General features: G+C 51.6%; 7 protein-coding genes and 1 non-coding gene across 8 annotated transcripts; 6 read left to right on the forward strand and 2 right to left on the reverse strand.

Moving 5' to 3' along the window:
* Positions 1-477: 477 nt before the first annotated feature.
* BO83DRAFT_416217 (uncharacterized protein) lies at positions 478-1,037 on the forward strand (the record flags this gene model as incomplete). The annotated part of the gene is made up of 2 exons (XM_025534685.1): positions 478-695; positions 931-1,037. Exons 1-2 carry the CDS (start codon positions 491-493, stop codon positions 1,035-1,037), a joined length of 312 nt encoding a protein of 103 aa, XP_025389925.1. The 5' UTR covers positions 478-490.
* Positions 1,038-1,366: 329 nt separating this feature from the next.
* BO83DRAFT_243010 (uncharacterized protein) lies at positions 1,367-2,420 on the reverse strand. The gene is made up of 2 exons (XM_025526979.1): positions 2,059-2,420; positions 1,367-2,006 (listed from the first exon to the last, which is right to left on the reverse strand). The coding sequence occupies exons 1-2, from the start codon at positions 2,300-2,302 to the stop codon at positions 1,636-1,638; spliced, it is 615 nt and encodes a 204-aa protein (XP_025389926.1). The 5' UTR covers positions 2,303-2,420; the 3' UTR covers positions 1,367-1,635.
* Positions 2,421-3,708: 1,288 nt separating this feature from the next.
* zrfB (low-affinity Zn(2+) transporter ZRT2) lies at positions 3,709-5,108 on the forward strand. Its single transcript, XM_025526980.1, has one exon. The coding sequence runs from the start codon at positions 3,983-3,985 to the stop codon at positions 5,039-5,041; it is 1,059 nt and encodes a 352-aa protein (XP_025389927.1). The 5' UTR covers positions 3,709-3,982; the 3' UTR covers positions 5,042-5,108.
* Positions 5,109-5,252: 144 nt separating this feature from the next.
* BO83DRAFT_t117 lies at positions 5,253-5,326 on the forward strand. Its single transcript has one exon. It is a non-coding gene; the product is annotated as a tRNA-Val (tRNA).
* A 382-nt stretch (positions 5,327-5,708) lies between these two features.
* Positions 5,709-6,206, forward strand: fkbp3 (peptidylprolyl isomerase family protein FPR2; the record flags this gene model as incomplete). Its single annotated transcript, XM_025532721.1, has 2 exons — positions 5,709-5,947; positions 6,038-6,206. 2 exons carry the CDS (start codon positions 5,709-5,711, stop codon positions 6,204-6,206), a joined length of 408 nt encoding a protein of 135 aa, XP_025389928.1.
* A 111-nt stretch (positions 6,207-6,317) lies between these two features.
* On the reverse strand, positions 6,318-7,430 carry BO83DRAFT_377405 (cytochrome b5-like heme/steroid binding domain-containing protein). The gene has a single exon (XM_025530981.1). It carries the CDS (start codon positions 7,416-7,418, stop codon positions 6,363-6,365), a length of 1,056 nt encoding a protein of 351 aa, XP_025389929.1. The 5' UTR covers positions 7,419-7,430; the 3' UTR covers positions 6,318-6,362.
* Positions 7,431-7,622: 192 nt separating this feature from the next.
* BO83DRAFT_335477 (lactonase family protein) lies at positions 7,623-9,471 on the forward strand. Its single transcript, XM_025528412.1, has 2 exons — positions 7,623-8,410; positions 8,456-9,471. The coding sequence occupies exons 1-2, from the start codon at positions 8,028-8,030 to the stop codon at positions 9,276-9,278; spliced, it is 1,206 nt and encodes a 401-aa protein (XP_025389930.1). The 5' UTR covers positions 7,623-8,027; the 3' UTR covers positions 9,279-9,471.
* A 297-nt stretch (positions 9,472-9,768) lies between these two features.
* On the forward strand, positions 9,769-11,920 carry BO83DRAFT_407325 (arylsulfatase). Its single transcript, XM_025533947.1, has 2 exons — positions 9,769-10,064; positions 10,126-11,920. Exons 1-2 carry the CDS (start codon positions 9,907-9,909, stop codon positions 11,807-11,809), a joined length of 1,842 nt encoding a protein of 613 aa, XP_025389931.1. The 5' UTR covers positions 9,769-9,906; the 3' UTR covers positions 11,810-11,920.
* The last annotated feature ends 227 nt before the right edge of the window (positions 11,921-12,147 follow it).

The following is a 12,147-nucleotide window of genomic DNA, read 5'->3' on the forward strand; positions in this document are numbered from 1 at the left end:
GTGACCAGATGTCTTGGGCAGTAATTGGCCACAGGTTGTCGCTGCCTTGGACCCAATCTGGTGCACCTCACGTTGGTGCCGAGTTGTGGGGGGGGCATTGCTTGAAGGGATCAGGGGTAGTACATCCGCACGAATAGACAAAGATCTGATAGAAGCACCTTTATCATATATAATGACAAGATGAAGGGTCAAAGATATGAATTTGAGCTATCTGGATCCCAAGAAGATGGTTGGTGGTTGGAAAAGGTGCTGGAAGACCACGCAGGAAGAAGAAGCGAAGGATCAGCTGACCCTGGCTGGAGTGAATGCCTCAACAGATAAAAGTATATGGTGTTATGAATCTATTGCTTCACTTCATATTTCAAGAGTGTATGTTAAGAGTTAGTTTGGTCTGATTGTGCTACCTAGTATTTAGTTACAGTACGCTCAGTTCTACAGAAAATGCGAGCCTTATTGCACCTTTCTCAATTGGCTCCTCACTTCATACATCATGCTTTTCAGATTTGGCACCCTTCTGTCGTCCGGCCTCTTCGTTGGAAGCACTCTGGGCATCGCCTCCGCGGACGTCACGGACGTCACGAGCATACGCGTGGCTGTCATGGAGGTATCAATTTTTGTTTCTGTTCCTGTTATTGCACATTCGTTGCCTTACTCGCCAATTGATTTGGCTTGGGCTTTTCAAAAACCGACAGGCTGTGAGCATTTACTGCGACATGGGGTTTTCGAGTTGTTTAACTTATCGTCTCTCCAGCAACCTCTCATACACGACGGAACTGCTCTAATGATGACCATGGATAGGCAGAGGCCCTCCACCCCTAAGACTGGTTCGAAGCGGACATGAAAAGCCACGGATTCAATGGCCCTCTCCACACCGACGCTCATGATCTCACCGCTATCGCCGAACTGATAATGGACTCGATCGTCTCGCAGGGTCTGGTCCTGCACCATGGGGGGACGGGAGCGAGGCCGAGGAGGATGAAGCCAAAGAAGAAGATGATAAGGGTGAGGGAAAGAAGAAGAAGAAAGCGAATAGATGATGGAAATAAAGATGATGAAGATGAAGATGGGAATAAAAATAAGAGCGACCCAGACTTTCATTCTTGAATAGTATTATCAGACGCATTATTTATTATTATTCATTATTCAAACTCGTAATAGATGGCCTTCCCATCAAGTTACATGTTAACAAACCTCATAACATTATCCAGAGAGGCTAATAGAAACCGTCGGATGGCCAAAGCGTTTGACTTCTTGAGTCGTCGTTCCAGCAACATGGATAGGCGCTTCCAATTAACCTCGTCGATGGCAATATCCCTCACTTCGTAGAATATTCGGCTAGAGAGCCAAGTGTGCCAAAACCTATTACCGAGGTTGAGGCGCAATCCTTTTTCCACGTTCGCAATCGTCTGATATGGAAGATATCTAAGAATCATGTAAAGTATTTCCATCGGAAGAACGCAGGGTCTGGGACGTGGTGCCTTTCGGGTGACCGAATGGCCCTTTCGTTTCATCATCAATTTCCTTCGCTTTTCGTGTTTTAGTGCTAGACAAATGGCTTCTGTAACGCATTTTGTACGAACAGGATCTGGTAGAGATTCAAGGTCAGCGTCATCGAATGTCGGACCTGGGGGGACCCTAACCTTCCCGACACAACATCCAATACCAGGATCTAGGTTGGTAACCGGTTTTCTTACGTCTGCCTCGGAGAGCGTCGAGAACTATGCCCAGGTCCTTCTCCGCAATCGTCCCCAAGTCGTGGTGAGTAAGTAGCTCCCAGCAGCGAGAGTGAACAAAGTAAGCCACCCACTCAACGTCGGGCTCCGGCTCCTGGGTTGGGCATAGAATGTCCGGAAGTACGAAAGCTTGTCGTTCTTTGGGGGATAACCAGCCCCCCCAACTACCGCAAATATATCCATCTGTCTCATTCATTGGAATCAATCCGGTTGTCAGAGGATGCATGATGACCCCAGAAAGTCGGCAGGTGCCTGTTGCAGGGCGGTATAGAACTGAACCAATCAGTCAACAGCTGAGGGTATCTAGTGTACCAGGGTGGCTGACCTGCGCGGGAAGTGTTCCACCATGTTTTCTTCCCCCATCTTTTCTTCTCAGAAGGTCTCCAATCCTCTAGAAGCTCAGCGCGACAGAGGTTACTTCCTACATAGTATCTCGTATCCACGTAACTGTAATGATCGTCCTCGCTGGTCCCGTTCGCAAAGACAAAGCCGCAGACGAGACAGCTGGGCCTGTCATGATAGGACTTAGCGTCGATTGTGTGGTAGAAGGAACGATTTATAGCTTTCATGTTTTCAGAGTGAGTTCTCCAGAGACCTGAAGCTACCGCCAGAATAGCACTGTATATGGGCTATTTAAGAATGTCTGGTTCGGCGAAGATGTCATGATAGCGATGGTTATGAAATAAGGCGGTATTCAATCCGACTACATCGGAATGGCTTGTCCGAAACCTTCACTTGTACTATTGTAGCTGATGTCATGAAGCATACATACTTGGGAGACTTTTGAATAACCGGTCATTTGATTCAAAATCTCAGTATCTAATTTACACTGGGCTTAGAGGAAACCAATGCGCCCTCAGCGCCAGTCGTTGAATCCAAGCAGCATCGGCTCTGGGGCATTGAACTACTAGCAATGATCTTCGGTGCGTAGAGGTAAGGTCATGAGGCATAGACTCTGTAAAAAGGCAATTTGAACCTGATAACATATTGCCCGATTTGTGTAGGTGAGTGGAGTTTCGATGGAAGGTCACACGGATATTACACATTAAGGTTATTCAGACGCCCCATTTCCGACTACATCTAAGCTACTAGTAAGTGGCCTGTGAATACTTGGAAGTTTGAGAGCCAAGGATAGTGGCTTCCGCGCCGATAGTCATGGTGCTGCTTTGGAATATATTTCCCGTAGTCTTGGCAACCTTCTAATGGGTGCTGACATATCGGTCACTGAATCATGACTGCCGTTGCGTAAATTGGCAGATCAGTGCGCTAAACTTTCTTTATACTTCCGCTCCATTGGTGTCAGTCTTTTGTGACAGAGCTCTGCTCAATATGTATTCTGGCAGCATAGATACTCAAGGTATCATAATTACCTAATTGAGCAGGTGTTCATCCCACCTTTGATTCTGCCAAGATATGATGACTCCGCCCTTCTGACCGCTCCAAAACAACCAATCGGGGTGTAGGAAATGAGCAGCATCGGATCAACAAGGTTCCGGGCCGCTAACCATTGCGTCAAAATTCCCCGCTATAGTTCATCGGAGCCAATCAGAGACCAGTAAAGGAAAGACCTCGTCCGCAAGGTCCTCACTTTCGAGCGAAAACTCTTGAGGTGAACCCGCCGCTTTCCCCCAAGGTCCCCATCTGATGCAACTTCGCACTTTACCCAGAACGGACTGGAAGTCTCCGTCGCCCGCCATCATGGAGACGCCTCTGCATTCACCCCCTGTTCTTGCTTTGTGTTGTGTTGCTCAATTGAACTTCTCACTTGTGTCCAGGTGAGCTGCGCGCTGGCAAGTGCTGAGGTCGTTTCTTGTCTAACTCAAGTCGAAATCGACGCCTCAGCGATCGCGTTTGTGCAACCCCTCACCAGTGCCACCAAGGTCCTCAGCACCGGTTCAACGCCGTTCATCGCCGGACCCTTTGACGTGGACCAGCCTTAGGGACCTTGGGGACGCCCAACTCTCACACTGACAACTTGGCGCACATTTGAGAAGAAACCAATTTAAGAGCGGGGGGACCTTGCAGACGAACCTCCAGCAATCTCAACCGATCACTGCAGTTGACATTCTTCTTCCACGTGCCTACACTTCCGCTATCCTCCTGTCACACGATCCTGCACGCCATTGGACCGGATACCTGTCAGACGTTGTTTCGATCATCCCTACCTTCTTCGGGCGGGCCCGTGCTATTCTAAGCTGGTCCAGACGGCCTGCAGAGGACTGCCGGTCGGATACAATCAACGGTGGAAGATGGATTCTCTTCAAACTCTAGTTGCCAGAGATGCAACACCTGCTTGTGAGACGGGCAATGGATATGATGGCCGTATGGGCCTGCGTATCTCGTCTATATTTGTCATTCTCATCGGTTCAACATGCGGGGCTCTCTTTCCCGTCATGGCCCGGAGTTTCAAGGACTCCAAGATTGCAAAGTGCGCCTTCTTCATCGCCAAATACTTCGGCTCCGGTGTCATCATTGCCACCGCGTTTATTCACCTGCTTGCCCCTGCAGAAGAGGCTTTGACCGACGACTGCCTTACCGGCCCAATCACAGAATACTCTTGGGTCGAGGGCATCGTGCTAATGACCATTGTGGTACTGTTCTTCGTGGAGCTAATGGTCATGCGCTTTGCCCGATTCGGCCACGGCCATTCTCACGACGAGGATGATCACCATAATGAAAAAATCGAGCATACTACTACCTCCTCCCCTGCTGAGTCGGTTGACATGAAGACCCATATGCCGGGGGAGGACCATCTCGGTCATTCCCGCGAACACCATGATATCGAGCTCGGAAAGCAGCACTCCGATCTGGAGGAGTACATGGCTCAATTGACCTCCATCTTCATTTTGGAGTTCGGAATCATCTTCCATTCCGTTTTCATTGGGTTGACCCTGGCGGTCACCGGCTCCGAATTTGTGACACTCTACGTTGTCCTTGTCTTCCACCAAACCTTTGAAGGCCTGGGTCTGGGGTCTCGGTTAGCTACTGTTCCTTGGCCACACTCCAAGCGATGGACCCCCTATTTCCTTGGTCTTGGCTACGGTATCTCCACGCCTATTGCCATTGCGATCGGTCTAGGCGTGCGCGACTCTTATGCTTCTGATGGTGCCACGACGTTGATCGTCAGCGGTGTCTTCGACTCGATCTCGGCCGGCATTCTTATTTACACGGCCCTGGTGGAGCTACTGGCCCACGAGTTCATGTTTAGCACGTCGATGCGAAAGGCACCAATCCAGATCGTTCTGGCGGCTTTCGGTCTACTATGTCTCGGTGCTTTATTAATGGCCCTGCTGGGTAAATGGGCTTAAAATATTAGATAGATCTCTTCTTTGTACATATAGATACCATTTATGACAGTATATGATGACAGTCTTCACAAACCATCGCACCTGAAACATGTTATTGTGGAATGTAGATGGAAATTACGCAATGTTGAAGAGAATGAAATTAATCCTTTAGGCCGGCGGCATGTTTATTCATTCATATCTCAGTACTGCTAGAAAACTATCACAACAAGTTGGCTGGATGGTGTAGTTGGTTATCACGTATGCTTCACACGCATAAGGTCCTGGGATCGAGCCCCAGTCTAGTCACTTTTTTGTTTTTTTTTTTCTTTTTCCTGGCGCGTCACCTATTTTACAATCAGCATATCTTCATTTTTGCTAGTTGGAATAATTAATCACATTGATCCATAAAAGTAGAAAACTACCCTAGGCAGCATCTTCTTCCACACCAACATGAACTCGGCATACCCCTAGCAACCCTTCCCAGCTAATCTAACCAAACCTACTTATCTAACCGCCCGGCAACCACTAATTACCACCAAACCACCTCCGCATCTCCTCCGCTCCCAGCTACTTAAGTATACGTATCCGCATCTCCCCAATTCAATTACTCCTCTCAATCTACAACCCCTCCCACCCCTCCAACAAATCACCCCATCCATCAATTCAGATATATAACACCACCACCAAAATGCGTCTCCCAACCCTCGCCACCCTCCTCACCCTCTCCCTCACCACCTTCGTCTCCGCCTCCGACCTCGGAATCGAAGTCACCCACCCGGTCGAATGCACCCGCAAGACCCAAAACGGAGATACAGTGTCCATGCACTACCGGGGCAAGCTCGCGTCTGACGGATCCGAGTTCGATGCTAGTTATAACCGCGGCACTCCGTTGAAGTTTAAGTTGGGGTCTGGGAGGGTTATTAAGGGGTATGTATTATCCCCATCCTCTTTCATCTCTTGCTGTGGTTGTTTATGTGGGATGACATTGGGCTGATTGGTTTGTTTATTTCCGTATAGATGGGACCAAGGTCTCCAGGACATGTGCATTGGAGAGAAGCGCACGTTGACTATTCCGCCTGAGCTGGGATACGGGGACCGGGGCGTTGGACCGATTCCTGGCGGTGCGACGTTGATTTTCGAGACGGAGTTGGTGGGTATTCAGGGGGTTAAGAAGGATGAGTTGTAATCTTTTTCTTCTCTCTTCTTTTCTTTCTTCTGTGGGTATTTGTGGGTGGTATGGTATAACGATATGATTCTGTTCTATTTGTATCGTCTAGGGTATCATCTTCTAAAGTGTAGAATAGGTACACGGACCAACAGCATGATTCTATGTATACAGGGGTTAATCCATCGCATCTAGCTTATTATCCGACTCGTCGTTCTCGGAGACGAGTATCCCCACGAGACATTCTCCCAGTATAGCGTCCCAGTTCACCCAGGGGTGGATCTCGAAAAATAATTTCTCTGAGTCTTTGCCTGCGCCGCGGAGAAGCTCTCCCCGACCGCCAGGGTGGAAGGGGAGGTACGGTGTGATGTTGTAGACTTTTCCCTGGTAGGATGTCCAGGCGTCCATGCCCTTGCGGCCATTCTGTGCTTTCAGCATCGAAGGCGTCACTCGGATCAGTGTCGGAGGAAGGTTCTCTCCCCGCAACTTGTTGTTTGGGTTGGATGTCAACGCAGCCCAGTCTAACGGCGAGTATCCTGGTTCGAGAACCGCTCGTTTCGAAGAGCTAGATGGTTTGGCGGTCACCTTCGTCGGGGCGAGCGTGCTGCTCGAGAGGCCGCTGCTCGGTGGGGCGCGCAGGGAAGCAGCAGCGGACGGTGGTGGACGCAACGAGCTCGAGCTCGTGGTATTATTCGGGCGTGGGGGATATCGCCCCGGTGCGAGGGAGGGCGCAGACATCGTCTGCGATGCGATCGGACGGAGACGCGGCGGGGCCGGAGGAGGCATAAGGGAGGAGCTCTTTGCGGGGTTCGATTGTCGTGGTGGGGGTGGGGGAGGCATAAGAGTGCTGTCTGCCATCTTTGTCTGAGTTAGGGATTGAGATGGTGGGTTCATCGTCGTTTGAGTTTGAGCGCTGGTCTGGATTTGCGGTACTGAGGGGCGGATTTGATCTGCGCTGTCGTCTAGTCGGAAGGAGGGTACTTCCAGCGCAGGGCCGCTGGATGGAACTGCCTTGGGAGTGGCCTGGGTGTCGCTCGCAGCATCATCTTCATCGTTAGGGGGCTTTGCTTCGCCGTTGACTGGTGTTTTCTCTGTCGCGCGAGCCGCAGGGGGGTTGACGGGCTTCGGGAGTGGTTTGGATGCCGGGGGCTCAGGAGCCCAGGTTCCGGGGGGATAGCGGTACAGCAAAAAGCATGCTGTTGCAATGAGTGTGGCGACCCCGACCCAGCCCATGCTGGAGTGTAGTCTCAGTATAGTGAGTGAGTTACTGGCGATGTTGGCTTGTAAGCCACATACCAGGAACCGCGGAGAACATCGCCACGTGATATCTCCGGATTTCCGATGCGCATGATTAGTAATATATGCATTATCCAGGGTTCAGATGTTTGCACGGTTTGGCCTTGCGATAGGCCTGATAAGATGCCCGATCAGGAAGGTGTATGCAAGCGATGTCTGTTGACTTTCTTTACTTCTCTCGCCTTAGTTGAGTCATGGTATGCTAGCTTTGTATGGGAAGACTTGCTTCATCTATTACAAGCACAGTTATGTACAGGTGGTCTCAAACCCATGCAAGGGATTCCATCAGTTTGTCCTCAATGATTGGAGAATTAAACAGAATGGCTGGCTAGACCGAGACAGTGAGGAGATGCTGTACTTCAGCTACAGGCTTCTACCCTCGGCTACAAAGTTTCTGTACATTACTGACAGTAGACATGCAGCTGCAGCGCTCCTACCGTCCCTGGAATATTTCACCCGCAGAATGCAGATCCATTCCTGGCCCCGTGCGGTGGCTATTTATTGACCTCATCATCCCTCGATGCATCAGCACCACCTAAAATCAACATGGGTCGACAATTTGCTCTCGGTTGGCTGGCAACATGTCTGTCTTTGGCGACAGCAACAAACCTCTACGCTACCCACTATGACGGGTCCGTCTACAGCCTCTCCCTTCAGGACAGCGACGGCACCTACTCCCTGTCCATCGCCTCCTCGCTCAAGACTTGTGGCTCGATTCCCAGCTGGCTTACCTTCGACTCGGCCTCGCGCATTCTTTACTGCTCCGATGAGTCTGGTGATGCGTCCACCAATGGATCTCTGACCACTTTGGCGGCCGACCAGGACGGCACCCTTACGGAGATAGCCACTGCTGCGGCACCGGGGGGCGGGGTGAACAGTATCTTCTATAACGGTGATGACGATGCTCAATATCTAGCCATCGCTCACTAGTACGTGTCTTCCGCACCTTGACAAGTATGATCTAATAATTGCAGTGGTGGCTCCGCGATGTCCACTTTCCGTCTTCCTTTGAATGATGGAGATGACAACCTCCAGGTTTTCCGCTACACCCTCTCGGAAACCAAGCAGAATCCGCAGCAGAATGCGCCTCATCCTCACCAAGTTCTCTTGGACCCGACTGGATCCTTTATACTCGTGCCGGATCTGGGAGCGGATCTCGTCCGTGTGTACGCTATCAACAAGTCTACTGGTGAGTTGGACGGGGCCTGCCCTGATCTGACTTATCCGGAGGGCAGCGGACCAAGACACGGCCTCTTCTGGCAGACGGAGCACTCTACAGTCACCAGACAACTAAAGACTCGGCAGCAAGACAGTCAAATCTTGTATATTGTCGATGAGCTGGACGGACACTTCAAAGGGTTCACGGTCTCCTACACGTCCGATGGCTGTCTCAGCTTTGACGAGTTTCAATCGTTCGAGCCGTACACGGACGGCCAGCTACCGGACGGGGCTACACCATCGGAAATCCGTCAAGCGGGCAACTCGTTGTATGTGTCGATCCGGAGCGATCAAGGCTTCGCCCCCAACGACTCAATGGCGAATCTGGACCATTCCTCGAATAACACGGTCACCTTAAATGAGCTCACCTCATCGTACGGCAAGGTGCCCCGGACGTTTGTGATCAACAAGGCGGGAGATTTGGTTGCGATTGGCGATCAATCGTCGTCGAATGTTGCGATTGTAACGCGGGACCCGCAGACTGGAAAGCTGGGGGATGAGGTGGCGAATGTGCAGATCGGCGAACCGGGGGTGGTTGGAACGTCGACGGGATTGAGCAGTGTGGTATGGGATGAGTAGACCACATCATAATATGATACTATGCATTCCCCAGTATCTGTTAAGACTATCTGTATCGTAGACCACCGTTGCTAAGATAATAGCCAATAAGCATTGATGATCACGGGTCGGCAGTATAATGGGAGTGAAGGCATAACACTGTTACAGCGGGTGCTTCTTCCGCCACTGCTAAGTAATCGTGAACCAGCGATGCAATACCCTCAAAAAACGGGCAACTTGCCTCTATCCCAAAACTTTTCCGGTCAGTTGCCACTCTACTTCCTGAGTAGACAGCAACTTAGTGATCATCCGACCAGGATCGTAAAAGGCAAGGCAGCCGACAGCCGAGTGCGTGAGAAGCGGGGATCATGGCGTGATCCGCTCATTGGCTCCAACATGCGGATTGACTGCGGATTGACCGTCTCCTCACGCGGTTTGCCAATCGGATGGTGATGCCCCTCTCCATCTGATACTCTCCCGCCATCATTTCTGGTTTCTGGTTGCGCTTAATGGCGAGGCCGCGTGCCTCAGCCGAGAGCCGATGGGCAGTACGGGGTAGATGCCACTTAAATACCCCAATACCCCCTGTCTTGTCGCCTCTAATCCGCTGTGAGTCTTGCATCTTAGTCTCTTGTCCATATCGTACATCATGGCTCCGAAGCGCCCCAACTTCCTCGTAGTCGTCGCCGACGATCTGGGCTTCTCTGACATTGGTTGCTTTGGCGGAGAGATTCGCACTCCCAATCTCAACCGTCTGGCTCAAGAGGGCGTTCGCTTTACAGACTTTCACGCTGCGGCAGCATGCTCGTACGTCCCCTTCTTGTATACATACATCATACTTTCAACCCATTCTAATAAAGAACTACAGCCCCACTCGCGCCATGATCATGACCGGCACCGACCACCACATCGCCGGTCTAGGTAACCTCGTCGAGTGGACCAACATCTCTGGTCAAAATGACCCCAAGGGCGGCGGCATGAGCACCGCTCCTCAGCGCGGTATGCCCGGTTACGAAGGCTACCTTAATGAGCGTGTCGTCGCTCTCCCCGAAGTCCTCCGCGACGGAGGCTACCACACTCTCATGGCAGGCAAATGGCACCTAGGTCTCACCCCAGAGCGCTCGCCCTACCGTCGCGGTTTCGACCGTTCTCTCGCCCATCTCCCAGCCTGCTCCAACCACTACGCCTTTGAACCCCAGCTCCAGGGCGCCGACGAGACCCCTACCTTCCTCGAAGCTAGTTACATCGCCCTGCACACGGAAGACGACCAATACGTCAAGAAGCTCCCGGATGGATGGTACTCGTCCGACGGCTACGGTGACAAGATGCGTGATTACCTGAAAGACTGGCACGAACGCGGCGATGACCGTCCTTTCTTCGCCTACCTCCCCTTCACAGCGCCCCACTGGCCCCTGCAAGCTCCCCGCGAGTACATCGACCACTACCGCGGCGTCTACGACGAAGGTCCTGATGTCCTGCGCCAACGCCGTCTCGAGCGTCTCAAAGCTCTCGGCATGATCCCTGACAGCGTTGAACCTCATCCTGTGGTTGCAGAGGAAGACGAGGCTAAGCCGTGGTCTGAGCTTTCTCTGGAGGAACAGAAAATGTCCTCCACCGCGATGGAAGTCTTCGCCGGTATGGTCGAGTGCATCGACGCCAATGTCGGCAAGGTCGTCGACTATCTCGCCTCCATTGACGAGCTGGATAATACGTTCGTCTGCTTCATGTCTGACAATGGTGCCGAGGGCGCAGCCTACGAAGCATACCCTCTTGTGAAGAGTGGTGTCCTCCCTCATCTTCAGAAATACTACGATAATTCGCTCGAGAACCTGGGCAACTACAACTCATTCATCTGGTACGGCCCGCGGTGGGCGCAGGCAGCTACCGCTCCGTCTAGATTGTACAAAGCGTACACTACTGAGGGAGGTGTTCGCGTACCTTTCCTCGCTAGATTCCCTACTTCAGTACAGACGTCTCCTCAAGTCCAGGCTGGTGCTATAACAGACCAGTTCGCCACAGTCATGGACCTCGCTCCTACTATTCTAGATATGGCCGGTCTCAAGCACCCCGCACCGACATACCAGGGACGGGAGATCGTTCCCATGCGCGGGAAGTCCATCTACCCCTGGGCCAATGGCAGCGCGGCACGAATCCACCCAGAGGACTTCATCCAAGGCTGGGAGACCTGTGGTCGTGCAGCCTTGCGCTACGGCGACTGGAAGATCGTGTATATCCCGAAACCAAAGGGGCCAGAGCGTTGGCAGCTGTATAATCTGAGGAACGATCCGGGCGAGGTGCACGACTTGGCCGAGAATGAGCCGGAGAGGATGAAGGTGTTGTTGAAGCTGTGGGATCAGTATGTGCTTGAGACGGGAGTTATCCCGTTGAGTCCGGATCTGGGTGATTTCCTCGAGGCCATGGACGAGCAGATGAAGGAGAATGTGTGGATGGAGTTTGACTATTGGAAGAAGGGGGCGAGGGAGGAGCCGGACAAGTATACGAGAAAGCCGTTGAGGTTTGGTGGGTTGCAGAAGACGGTGAAGCAGTTTTAGTGTGATGCAGTGGGATATTATGCTGGTCATAATCTTTCATGGTTTGGTTATATGGGAGTTAGATTTGGATATATGGATGTATCTAAACACAGTTGATATAGTATAGATGTGGATACTACTCATCAACATACTCAGAATTATTTAGATTCAAATATCATCCAAGCATATCATCAAATATAGCATCCCCTCCTCCGCACATTTCCCCCCTCCACCACAACCCTCATCCTCCCTATCCCCATCTTCCCGCTGTTATCCATTCTCCCACTCACAACCACCTTCTCTCCCCCAGGCACACTCACATATTTGTCCTCCCACCACACATCCACCTCCCCACCAGC

This window comes from Aspergillus eucalypticola (assembly GCF_003184535.1).
Source record: "Aspergillus eucalypticola CBS 122712 chromosome Unknown BO83scaffold_8, whole genome shotgun sequence".
In the NCBI taxonomy this organism is placed as follows: domain Eukaryota; kingdom Fungi; phylum Ascomycota; class Eurotiomycetes; order Eurotiales; family Aspergillaceae; genus Aspergillus; species Aspergillus eucalypticola.

Excerpts from the sequence above, each read along its gene's own strand:
- BO83DRAFT_243010 (XM_025526979.1), bottom strand. The coding sequence starts at position 2,302 with ATGAAAGCTATAAATCGTTCCTTCTACCACACAATCGACGCTAAGTCC. Across the intron at positions 2,007-2,058 it reads GTGGAACACTTCCCGCGCAG|TTCTATACCGCCCTGCAACA; the intron begins GTCAGCCACCCT and ends TGATTGGTTCAG.
- zrfB (XM_025526980.1), top strand. The coding sequence starts at position 3,983 with ATGGATTCTCTTCAAACTCTAGTTGCCAGAGATGCAACACCTGCTTGT.
- BO83DRAFT_377405 (XM_025530981.1), bottom strand. The coding sequence starts at position 7,418 with ATGGGCTGGGTCGGGGTCGCCACACTCATTGCAACAGCATGCTTTTTG.
- BO83DRAFT_335477 (XM_025528412.1), top strand. The coding sequence starts at position 8,028 with ATGGGTCGACAATTTGCTCTCGGTTGGCTGGCAACATGTCTGTCTTTG. Across the intron at positions 8,411-8,455 it reads TATCTAGCCATCGCTCACTA|TGGTGGCTCCGCGATGTCCA; the intron begins GTACGTGTCTTC and ends TAATAATTGCAG.
- BO83DRAFT_407325 (XM_025533947.1), top strand. The coding sequence starts at position 9,907 with ATGGCTCCGAAGCGCCCCAACTTCCTCGTAGTCGTCGCCGACGATCTG. Across the intron at positions 10,065-10,125 it reads CACGCTGCGGCAGCATGCTC|CCCCACTCGCGCCATGATCA; the intron begins GTACGTCCCCTT and ends AAAGAACTACAG.